This window comes from Corvus brachyrhynchos, unplaced genomic scaffold, assembly GCF_000691975.1.
Source record: "Corvus brachyrhynchos isolate BGI_N302 unplaced genomic scaffold, ASM69197v1 scaffold202, whole genome shotgun sequence".
Taxonomy (NCBI): Eukaryota; Metazoa; Chordata; class Aves; order Passeriformes; family Corvidae; genus Corvus; species Corvus brachyrhynchos.
Genome location: NW_008238132.1, coordinates 3,282,862 through 3,294,462, shown reverse-complemented (window position 1 = coordinate 3,294,462; position 11,601 = coordinate 3,282,862). Strand labels below are relative to the sequence as shown.

Below are 11,601 nucleotides of genomic sequence, written 5' to 3'. Positions count from 1 at the left end.
CATTCCTGAGGGGATTTTGCAAAACTGCTAACAATAAATGAAGGTTAAATTTCATATTTTTTAATGTATGTGACGAGAATTTCATTTATGCTGTTTATGTGAAGAATATATATGGCAAGTATGTGGAAGCTATGCATAGGGTACTCAGAAATATAACAAGGATGTCAAACAGGCTTGTCTTATTTGCTAACCTGGACTTGAATATGTATTTCTTTTTTCTTTCTTTCAGGTTAGGGAGTACTCAAAAAGAATTGAACTGTATCAGCAGCAAATCCTCAATCTAACCATCAGAGTGCAGCAAGTGGAGACGGGTGGTGTATCTTACACAGAATTGGACTTCCAGTTACTGAAAGTGGAAATCCGTGACCTAGAGAAACTGGTCACTCAGCTGAAACCCAGCCTTGTTGGAAGCAATGCCATCGTTGAGCAAATATATTTGGAGGTATTGCCAAGGTCTTAATTAGCCACAGAGGGTTCAAATACACAGATAGTCTATTCTCTCTTTAGTGTTTAGGCTGAGGAAATGCAGTCTTTCTCTACTGCAGCCAGTGGAACTATTTTAGCATTTCATCAGCATAAATTAAAAGAAAGTTTGACCTTAAATGCATTAACAACTTATTCCTTGATATAGAGCACAGAAAAGCAAAGAAACCCCAAAGCAAATGGAGACCACTCTGGTTTTGACAAATATCTGCCTGAAAGTTAAAAGTTTTTCATAGTGTTAAGCACACAAGCTGATTAAATTATTATAATAAATATTAATTTACAGACCCCCATGCTTGAAAGCCTCTATGCTTTAATTTAGATAATTAAAAAATTAGCTGCTGGTTGCTAAGGCAGTGGCCCAATCAATATGAAATCAAGAAGTAGGAAAGATTATCACCTTCCCAGCAGACTATAAATCACATTTTCAAAATTGTAGTTAATCACTCACCTAGAGAGAATAATTACTTCAAATGGAACCTGAAATATCATTTGCTCCATTGTCCTCTAGATCATCAAGCAGGTGATTAAAAACACTCTTTATCTTTGCAAATAAAATTTGCAGATACTTTTGTAAGGCTGGAATAAGTACTTTTTGTATTTAACAGTTAGTACTTGCCTAAGACCTACTGGATATTTTTACACTATGTATGAAATAACACTGTATTTTTTGCATCCTGTTATACGACTTAGTCTTAAAGCATATCCTTGTGGTCACATACTCTGCTGGAAATACCAAGCTGAGGCCAGGAAGATAAGGCCTACTCTTAGGGATATTTCTTAGAACCTCCTCTGTAGAGTCTTCTGTGACCTGATCAAGCTGCCTGCAAATATCTGTAAAACAACATTGACATTAAAACTTGCTGTCTTTTTTTCCCCTCTAGATCACCAATCTGACCATATTGGTAAATGAACTGGAATCACTGGACAAAAACAATGTCCTTGCAATTCGTCGACAAATTGTGTCTCTGCAGAATCGATTTTTTTAGGTTGAAGAGAATGCAACCAAAACTACACCACCCCCTTATTTCTCACCAGGTAAGTATTTCTGTTGGATAACACATAAGAAATAATACAATACATTGTTAGAACTGTAAATGCAGAGATTTCCTTTTGTTACTATTAAATACAATTGTAATGATACTCCTTAGCTCTTGAAAAATTGAGCAGACAGTTCCTAAAGTTTCATCAATGATTCAAAAGGAAAAGGAAGGCAGGAATCAAATTCTTGCAAAAACAGTAGCTGTTTTCAGCTGGAAGAAGTCGCAGTCTTCCTCTTACCTATAGTGTGAAAAGTGAATCTCTATCCCTCTTCTCTTTTTTTTTTTTCATAACAATGAAATATGGGAAAGTATGTTTTTTTACTGACTAGCTTCAATTTTTAGTAGTTCCTGTGAAAGTGACCTGTGTCACAGCAATATTGCTCTAATGCTGCTTGAAAAATGTATGAGCAACTGTTGATGTACTAAAGCTGTTGATATGCAAGCTCCAGAAGGGATCTTTGTGTGAAGATTACTTTTGCTTCACAGGCAAAAGATGCTTCTAAAACAGGTGGTCAAGAGACTTGGGGAAAAATTCTGGTCTTAGGGAAATAAGGGGAAACTGTATTACTGATTTCAGTGGAACTAAGATTTTATAGTTTTCTTAACTGGGAAAGGTTATATTCTGGTGCCTGGATCAGTGGCTCCCAGAGTGCAGTTCATATAATGGTGATAAGAGTTATGGGGTGTGTGGTAATTAGTTTATAACTGAAAGAACTTTTGTCTTTGTGTTCAGTTTGAAAAATCATATTGTGAGTGAATCATAGTCTGAGAAATTCTGAGAGTCAGATATGATATACTGGAGCAAAACATTTAGAAAACACTAGACTAGATATGCCAGGTCAAGAATCCTACTTGCTAACAGACAGGAAGATTTCTAAAACTGTGTTGGTCCTCTGAGTGTTTTATACACAGGGGGTACCTTTAGGCAGAGTATTGCAAGAGCAAAAGTGCTGTGTTGTACACAATACCCAGGGGAAGAATCTTACTTTTTCACATAAGCTGGTTAACAATCAGCTAGAGGAGCCTATAATAAAGGAGGAGTGGTGTCCTGCTTTCAAGGACCACAAATTTGCACCTACCAGCGTTTACCTCTCATCACCTTGGGGTCAGCTAATTCAAACATCTCATTGGAAAGGTGAGAGGCAGAAACACAAACTTCCCTTAGGGTGAGCAGTCCCTCCTTAGGGCTTCATGGCACTGCAAGCAATTGCTGCGTTTCTCTGACAGAATGCATGAGTAACACCTTGTCTGGGAATCAGACAGGAGAGAAATCTGAAACAAAAACCTGCAGTAAAAAAACTCAAGGCCTTTCTCTGCTGCTTAAGGGAAGGCTTAAAATGTTTCAATGAAAAAAACTGCACAGTGTTTTAGAAGTACTTGATGGGCATCTCACTGATTTATTGAGGGCAATGGTGTGTGGAAAGGAGCAATCTCGTTCTCTTCAAACCGACAGCAAGCTTTTGTTTTGGTGAGAAAGTACTGAGCTCCAGAACAAGTACTGTGTCCTTCCATGAGGGATGGAGGAGAGGGCTGCTTTTACATCTGGGTGGCTGGTGTGTCTGTGTGACATAGCAGCTTTCAGTGTGTAGGAAAGGGGAGACTACACAGTGCAGCTCTGTGCAGGGATAGGCAAGTCATGTCTAGAGCAGGATGGTAGCTCTGGGATGGGTAAATGTAATTGCATGGAATTGTGACTGTAATAGACTTATTCAGCATTGTTTCTCAGGGCACAGTAAGGAGATGGATAGACTTTATCTGGTACCAAAATGGTATTGCTTTAGCATTGCCTTATTCCAGACTGGTATGCCAGCTAGCTCAGGCACCTTTGCATATGGCAACACTTCATTGTAACAGAAAGGAATGGAGCAGGTCAAAACCCTACCTGATATAACAACTTCCAGAGAGTTACCAGCACTGATATCAGCTGAGGACAACCTCTTGTGTTTGTGAGTTTTTCTGTCCAGAGGTAGGAACGTGGGAGGGGTTGGAGGATGTCTGTGAGTGTATTATCACATGGTCTCCTTCAGGGTGAATGTGGTCTCTGAGGAAGGCACAAAGGACTGGCAGAGAAACTGTTGTGTTGGGAGATGCCAGCTCTACAGATAACACAAGTGTTACTTAGGCTCAGATCCCTGCTAATCCACACTGGACTAGCATATTGTGACTTTGCGTGACTGGTGGGGAGCAACTATCCCCTGTGCAGAGGATTTTGTAGAGCAATTAGACGTCCTGCAGACTGTACCTGAAAACACACAGAAGCAGTAAGATGGAGCAATTTTTGCTTGGGAAGATGGAGCAAGTATTTGAGAGAGCTGCATTTCCTAGCTGGTCATTTTGGAGGTGCTGCATGGACGCTCACACCTAGGCCTCTGGAGCTTTCTAGCACCCATTTGTGTGTTTGAATACAATTTCCGTATGTTTTCTCTGCAAGCTTGAATGCCTTGAATTCCTGCCAAACCTCTTGGCCTTGCCCTAATTTTAGTTCATATTATATTTATAATGTTTGTATTAAACTGACTCTTTGTCCTGCTTTCAGATTGCTTTTTCTTTCCCCCTTCATCCTCTCTCCTGAATATTTTGGGTAGGCAGCATGAACTAGAGAGAGCTTGGCTAATCCCCAAGCTGTCTAAGATCATGAGTCTAAATGCAAGTTTAATTAAAGCTTCTTGCTTTGCACTGCCGTAGTATGCAGCCCCTCTGACTCTGTCCCCCAAGGCTTTTGCTGCTGTATTTCTCAGAGTGAGCAGGCCTGTTCTCAAACAACATAGCAGAAAGAAATCACTGGTTTCCATTTCCTCTGACTGGAGTGGTGGGTGTCTGAGTGTCTGATATATAGGTAGTCATTCCCATCATTGTCACTGGCTTTCCTATCTGCAGTGGTTCACGGCATCTCTCTCCTTACCACTCCAGTGGGAAGAAATATTTATTCATTCATTTTCTTTTGGGCTGATTTCATGTGGCTGCATAGGGTAGGTATAGAGAAAAAAGACCTTAGGATGGTCCTTTGAGGTTTCTGCAGCAGATTCTGTGTTACATCTCACTGAAATGATCTGTGAGAGGAAGCAGGGAGAAGTGAGTCTGATGAAATTCAAAGGCAAAATAGAAAGGAAGAAAAAAAGGAGCAATGTTGTTGTTTTTTTTTCCCCTGGATTTTATACACTCAGAAATTAAGAATTTCAAGCTACTAGTGAGTAGGTCTCAGCAGGAGGAATACCTGGAGTAGCCTAATTCTGAAACTCAGGCAATCTTATTGGAGTCTTATAGTGATTTCACTCTCAGCCTATATTTTACCTCCAATGGACCCAAGGTGTCTGTGTTTTCTGAATATTTTGGGTTGTGTTTTGAACTGAATGCATCCATACACAAGGAGAGAGATATGTCTAGAGGCACCTGAAAAGAACTGTCCAGTTGTCCTCCCCAGGACTTCCTGAACTGCCCCTGGAGACACATGCATCTATTTAGTGGCATTGGAGGGAGCTGAGCTGAAGGACCTCAGTGGCTTAGTTGCCTTAAGGCATGTCAGATGAAAATCAGCCCTCCCTCCACCTCATGCCCTGTTAAATGTTGCCAGCATAGGTCGTCTTTTATGCTGCTCTAAGCCTGTGTCAGTCCCCCATGATACTGGTGGAAGACTGGAGTGTCTTTGTGGGTCTTCCTGTGTCAGTGAGATAGTAGAAGCCAGGATGAGCCTTTCCTTTAAAGCTCTGTCTTCGGTATCTCAAGCCCTAGTAAGGCTGGTAACAGCTCCCACATCTGGATGGAAGGGGAAGATGCACATCTGGTGCTTGGGAGCACGTGTGAGAATGTAGCACCAGCCTGCTTCTGGCGTCTGTGCCCCTCGTGGGAGTTCCTTTCAGTGTGGGTCCCACCTTGTCTTGTGACCTTTGGCTGCATAGGCCAAGGGTGGTCCCTTGTCTTCTGCAATCAGATGCAGCTGCTTGGTGGGAGGAGGCTGCTGGAATGTTTCTTTTTATTGTTGGAGTAAGAAGCTGATGTGCTCTGCCAGTGCTTCAGAGTGAAGTGGGTAAAGGGAGATCCAGCAGGATGTGTCTCATGCTCAGTTCTGCAGCCTGTTAGCCAAGCAAGTCCGGCTCCTTTCAGTCCTGACAATTAGGTGTCAGCTCTTTTTCTGGTGAATCAGAAGGATTAGTATACAATTGAGCTGAGATACTGATTCTTTATGGGGGGACAAGTATGTGTGTATGGACCTGTGCTAGACCTTCCCTTGTCTGTTTGCTACATAAGCACGAGACAAAGGAAGGCAGAAATATCAGGACATCATTTATCAGTGGCCCAAAACAATGGAGAAAGGAGTTAAAAACTTGAAAGTTTGAATAATGCATTTGGATTTATTTCAAGTACCTTCTAATATTTACAAAATTACATGACACTTTGCTTCCTTCGTGAATTCTTTTTCCCACAAGATCTAGACAGGGAGGCAAGTTTAGATTAAATAAACAACAATGAATTCTTCTGAACCTGTGCAAAAGACAGATCACCCCCGACTACCACAGAGGGTTTTTTGTAAAAAAAAATAATAATTATGGGAGAGTTTTCAAGGAAATAAAAATCAAGCACATACTCTATAGAAACCTCAGACAATTTTTGATGTCATTAAAACGGAACACACTTGTAACTTTATTTTAATAATTCATTGTTTCATAAATAAAAACCAAACAAGTGTTCAGCAGAGAGATCTCTTTAAGGGAAGAAATAATAATTTATTATTTCTTTTGTAAAAAAAGGTCTCTCTGCTGAACACACGTTTGTTTTTTATTTATGAAACAATGTATGAATTATTAAAATAAATCTGGAATTGTGTTCTGCTTAATGACATGAAAAATTATTTGAGGTCGCATATAGATGAGCTTAGCAGTGCTTCACTACCTGCAAGCTTTGGTGCTGTATTTTTTTAAACAAATGAAGAGTTTTAGAGCATTTAATAACCATTTAATTCTGAGATAAGTTTATTGTGATTTAAGCACAGTAATATATCCAATATGTCACCAGCTTTAAAGAAGTCCTCATGCCATAGGTAGCAATACATAATAGAGATATATGAAAAAACCAGTTCAAATTGATTTATGAAGTTGGCAGGCTGCAAGCCATTTTGCACTGGCTGCCTTAGCATTCTTCCTTTGCATGAGCTGAGGTGTAAGCACCTCCAAATACTGGTAGCTGTGCCAAGTGCTGAGGCCGTGTTACTAGACATGCTACGTGCCATTTCCAGAGATGCAGCCTGGCCAGCCATACAGCAGTGCCTGCCTTGTGTGCTATATTTGGAAATGAGGTTTCTGCTCCGGGGCCTCGTCCTTTGTAAAGCACTTAAGTGCATGCTTAAATGCTCATCTGCTCCGAGCCAGGAATGCTGATTCGAATGGATTCTTGGTGGCACGAAGGAAAGCAGCATTCAACCACGGTCATGCCATGTTTCAGTGGCAAGAAACCCAGGCCACAAAAAGGTCTGGGGGAGGAGATGGGATTGTTTACAATTCGTGCCACCTTGTCTGCCATCAGATGGAGACTCAGTGATGAGGAGCTGCTGCCATGGGCAGTACTGACCTCAAGGAAGTTGCCAACATGGCCTGGGGACATAGGGATTTATCTCAGTGTAGTGATTTATATTAAATATAAAACTGCTCCCCGCCTTCCTCACATATGTTGAGAGGAGGCTGCAGGTGAATCACATGTCCCTCAGGTCACAGTCACTAGTGTAAGACAGTGCAAAACTTTGAGGAGTGAAGCTGTGGTGTAGTAGAAGCAGAGAAATAATACATTTTGAGAAAGGGGGAGACATGCAGAGCTTCACTGTCCAAATTGACTTTAGACATTGGCCCAAATGTCAGTGCTTGTACACTACTAACATTTGGGACACAGGTTTCTAGCCCCACACGTACTGCACCTTTCTCCTGGGCAAAGCAGATCAGAAAAAGATTTCTCTGCATTTGCAACAGTGCATTTTTTTTACCAATTATCTTTTTTCCCCAGTCTTTTTCCAAATACAATACTTCAGATTGGTCTGCCTCTAATTTTCCTTCTTTCTCTGGGATAGACTGCAAAGCCTTTGAGAACAAAATGTCTCCTAGACTTTTCTGTCAGTGGTTTCAGGAGTTTCCAATTCATGTCCATAAGTACTGTCTGCCTATGCTTAGGGATGGCCAACTTTGAGGGCAAAAGATAAATTCCTTCTCTGTTATTTCCTTTCTTCTTTGTGCTAAGACAGAGGTTATTTATACGCCAGACATCCTTTCCTATGACTGAGCATATGATCCATTCTTGTCACAGAAGCTGCAAGAAATCATGACATGGTTCCCACTCAAATTATTAAAACCTCGAAAGATAATCTTGACATTCATCAGCACCATAGCTGTCAGTGCATGGAGTTCCTGTGTTTAGGGAGGCATTATTAGCAACCAACTTTTGTGGCCATTAATTTATTCACTAATTGATGTATGAGACTTGGGTCTATTCATACTATACTCCATCTTTAATAAGGAAGACTATCCAGTGGCTAGAACACCCCAGTGAACTGGGAAGCATTGGAGTACCACTAAGCTTGTGAGCTGGTGCCAGCCACTTGGTATCTGTGTCTCCATTACCCCAGGTGAAGATAACCCTACAGAAAAAAATCTGGGACACTTTGTGGCAGTAATACAAAAAGCTCATGTTAACACTTAGAAAAGTGCATGCTGGTTTTTGCTAGTGGCAGCTTCAGACTCATCAGAAGCCCAGGGACATTTTTGAGTGAAAGTTTTTTCCTACCAGTGACTTACAATATTGAGAATTTATCAGGAAACAGGAATATCACTAATTCAGCATGAGTAAAAGGAAACTGTTTATTGTATTTAAATTATTTTTTCCATGATACTGAAAATGGTTTTGCTGTGGATATGTGTAAAACAGAGCTGTTCTGATTCAGCTTGAAGTCATATTTTCTAAAGAGTCATCCCACATGAAAAGTCAGAGTAATATCAGTCTACATTTCCTGGGCTGTGATTGTTACTGTCTGCAGATTTCTTTGAGGGCCAGAGGTGGAAGGCACCATGTGGCTGTGACACACAGTTGTAAAGCTGTGATTCTGACAGCAGAATGCTAATCTGAAATGTGACTCTGGAATTACTGCTGCTGCTGCTCCTTTCTTCCCCTCCACAGTGAAATACACAGAAATCAGATGCTCCTCGTTCTTTTTTCCCCCATGTCCCATGCTTTCAGTTCCACTGAGGTAGAAAATAACCTAAAATGCTTCTGAAATTGTGTTTTCCAAGGGATTTCCTAATGCATTAGGCTGGCCTGCCTCAAATGGGTAGAAACAGAAATCTGTCCCTTGTATGGAACAGAACAATGAGTACTTATTTTCTGTGAATTAATCCCCCACCTCCCCTTTCAAATAACTGTAATAATATGTATCCTATTTTTTTTTTTTGCTATGTTTTTGAGTCAGCTTGGACCACTTGGTGCCATCCAGTTGCTAGCCTTAGCCCTAAATGAGCCTTTTACACTTGAAGCTATGCATTTATGTCTGTGCTTGGTCATGAAGCTGTTCCTCACTAAATACAGCCTAGAGGCTACAGTCTGCAAAACCTCTCTCCTAGTAATGACATTTGGAAAACCTGTTTGTTTTGGTTTTTTTCTCTTTAATTACAGGTACCTGCATTCACCGTGGACTGATGAATGTTAGCCAGCCCTATGTTGCCAAGCTGAACTGGAGAGGATTTTCCTTCAAATATGGTTCCTGGGGTAGAGATTATTATCCCTCTAACCCAGAGAAGGAAGTCTATTGGGTTGCACCATTGAACACAGATGGGAGATACTTAGAATACTTCAGAATTTATAGTTCCTTTGATGATTTGCTGCTGTTTAAATACAAGTATGAAAGGAGGATAACATATGGGGAAGGAGGTGGTGCTGCCCTTTATAAAAATTATTTGTACTATCATGCTTATGGTTCGAGATATATGGTGAAGCATGATATAAACACAAACACGGAGGTTTTGAGGAAGGGGCTTCCAGGTGCTGCTATTGGTAACCGCTTCTCTTACGCGGGCGTAGCATGGCAGGACATAGATTTTGCCGTGGATGAAAGTGGGTTATGGGTAATATATTCAACTGAAAATAACGTGGGCAACATTGTGATTAGCAAACTCAATGAGACCACACTTGATGTGCTAAATACTTGGCAGACGAGACAGTACAAGCCATCTGTTTCCAATGCTTTCATGTTATGTGGTGTTCTTTACGCCACAAGGCCATTGAACACTAAGAAAGAGGAGATCTTCTACATGTATGACACAAGTACTGGCCAAGAAGGTAGGATCAGTATCATTATGGATAAAAAGTTAGATACAATCCAGAGTATTGATTATAGCCCCACAGATCAGAAACTGTATGTTTACAGTGATAGTTACCTTGTAAGATATGATGTGATCTTTCAGCCTTAGTACCTCAGGGACATATGGATATGATAAAACTGACTGCAGCCAATATGAGTGATTCAATAGGCCTTGAGACAGTGCTACTGCCAGTTCAGAGTTCATCTGGTCTGATGTACTGTATGTGGGGCTGTCATACAGATACTTACACTCTTCAAAGGGATTGCCCACTCTGACCACTAATGTTGCTGGCAGCAGTTGGCACTATGGGCTTTTTTAGGTTTTGCTTGGTGTTTATTGGTGCTCAATGCTTTACAGTTGTCCTGTCTCTGGGGGTAGATTCAGTGCATAGATTTAGTGCATTTTGTTTGCAGAAATAGCTGGGCACAGACTATCTAGTGACTGAGAAGCTAATTACCCACTGATTTGCATTTGTCAGAGTAACACAGGCAAGGCACTCAGAAACAGAATGAATTTCCACTGATCTTCATCAGAGTGAAATGAGGCCTCAGAGAAATTAATTCAAGGATTAAAATAGATTAGGAAGTAGACTTGGTTGGAAGACAGCAATCCATTTGTTAGTTGGAAACAGTGGTATCTGGCTCAAGGCTTCAGGAGGAAGGGTAAAAATGCACTTTGCTGTGTAAGTCCTACCACAGGAAGGGAAGAGAAGGCATTGTGGAAGGGAGAGGGTTCACTGCCCTCGACAGCAGTGATCCAGTGGGACAGTGGCCCCTGGTCCCCACCCGTAGCTGCCTCTAATCAGTTCAACCCTCTCCCAAGCTGCCACAGTACCAGGCTGCCTTACTGGAGTGCCTGTGGGGGCAAAACTGGCAGTATGGTTTTCATCAATTTTCCCTGCTGTCCCACTCTGCTTCCCCTATTAATTCTGTGTGCCTAAACCTGGCCTTAGGAATGGTCTTACTACAATCTAGCTAGGTGCTCCATTTTCCAGCCAGTGCAGTGCAAAGAACACTGTTTTCCTTTTCTTTATGCTCTTCTAAGTTTATGCAAATCCTCCCATTGACTTTTTTGGCTACGAGTGGCTTTTGGTGTATATAATGCATAGTCATAGAATAACAGACCTGTTATTTGATGTGCCTCTTTTCAACATTTTTGCCATCCTGTAATTAGATTCCTGGGAGCCTTGTTAGTCTAGGCTCCAATTTGTTCCTTGGGTAATTCTGTCTTACAGCAAGGTAAGAGGTCTTGTGGAAAACATGAGTCTGGTCAGACTAGTTGAATATATGATATGGTTTTGATTTTTTTTTAATGGGTATTATGTGATAGTTTCTGAATATGTGCACTGTAACAATGCCTTATTTTCATCATGTCAGAAAGCAAGCTAAACCACTGAAATTCAGAGCTCTGAAATGACGAAGAAAGCAGTTCATGTGGTTCATTTTCTTCTGTTACATATGCAACTGTGTCTGTGTCCTCTGATAATCAAAATCAACATGTATGCAAATGATTGCTTTTGTTTTAATAAAAAAGTTTGAAAGAATCTCTGCTGTTCTATAGAGCCATTTAAAGCTGCTTGTGTCAAATAGGTAACTTCTGGGATGCAATGGGAAGCCTGGGCACCAAATATTTGAAACAGGATCACTGCACTCACTTGGACTCTGTGTGCTTAAGTAGGAACAAAACAAAGGTGTGAATCTGTATGTCAACAAGTACAGAAGGGGAGCTTTATTTCCCTGCACGGA

At 41.0% G+C, this 11,601-nt stretch overlaps 1 protein-coding gene across 1 annotated transcript in view; it reads left to right on the top strand.

The window, feature by feature from the left end:
- OLFM4 (olfactomedin 4) overlaps positions 1-11,346 on the top strand; it is a 23,682-nt gene extending 12,336 nt beyond the window's left edge. The window contains 3 exon segments of the mRNA XM_017733667.1: positions 230-442; positions 1,368-1,521; positions 9,171-11,346. Of these exon segments, the coding sequence (XP_017589156.1) occupies positions 230-442; positions 1,368-1,521; positions 9,171-9,964 (1,161 nt within the window). The 3' untranslated portion in view covers positions 9,965-11,346.
- The last annotated feature ends 255 nt before the right edge of the window (positions 11,347-11,601 follow it).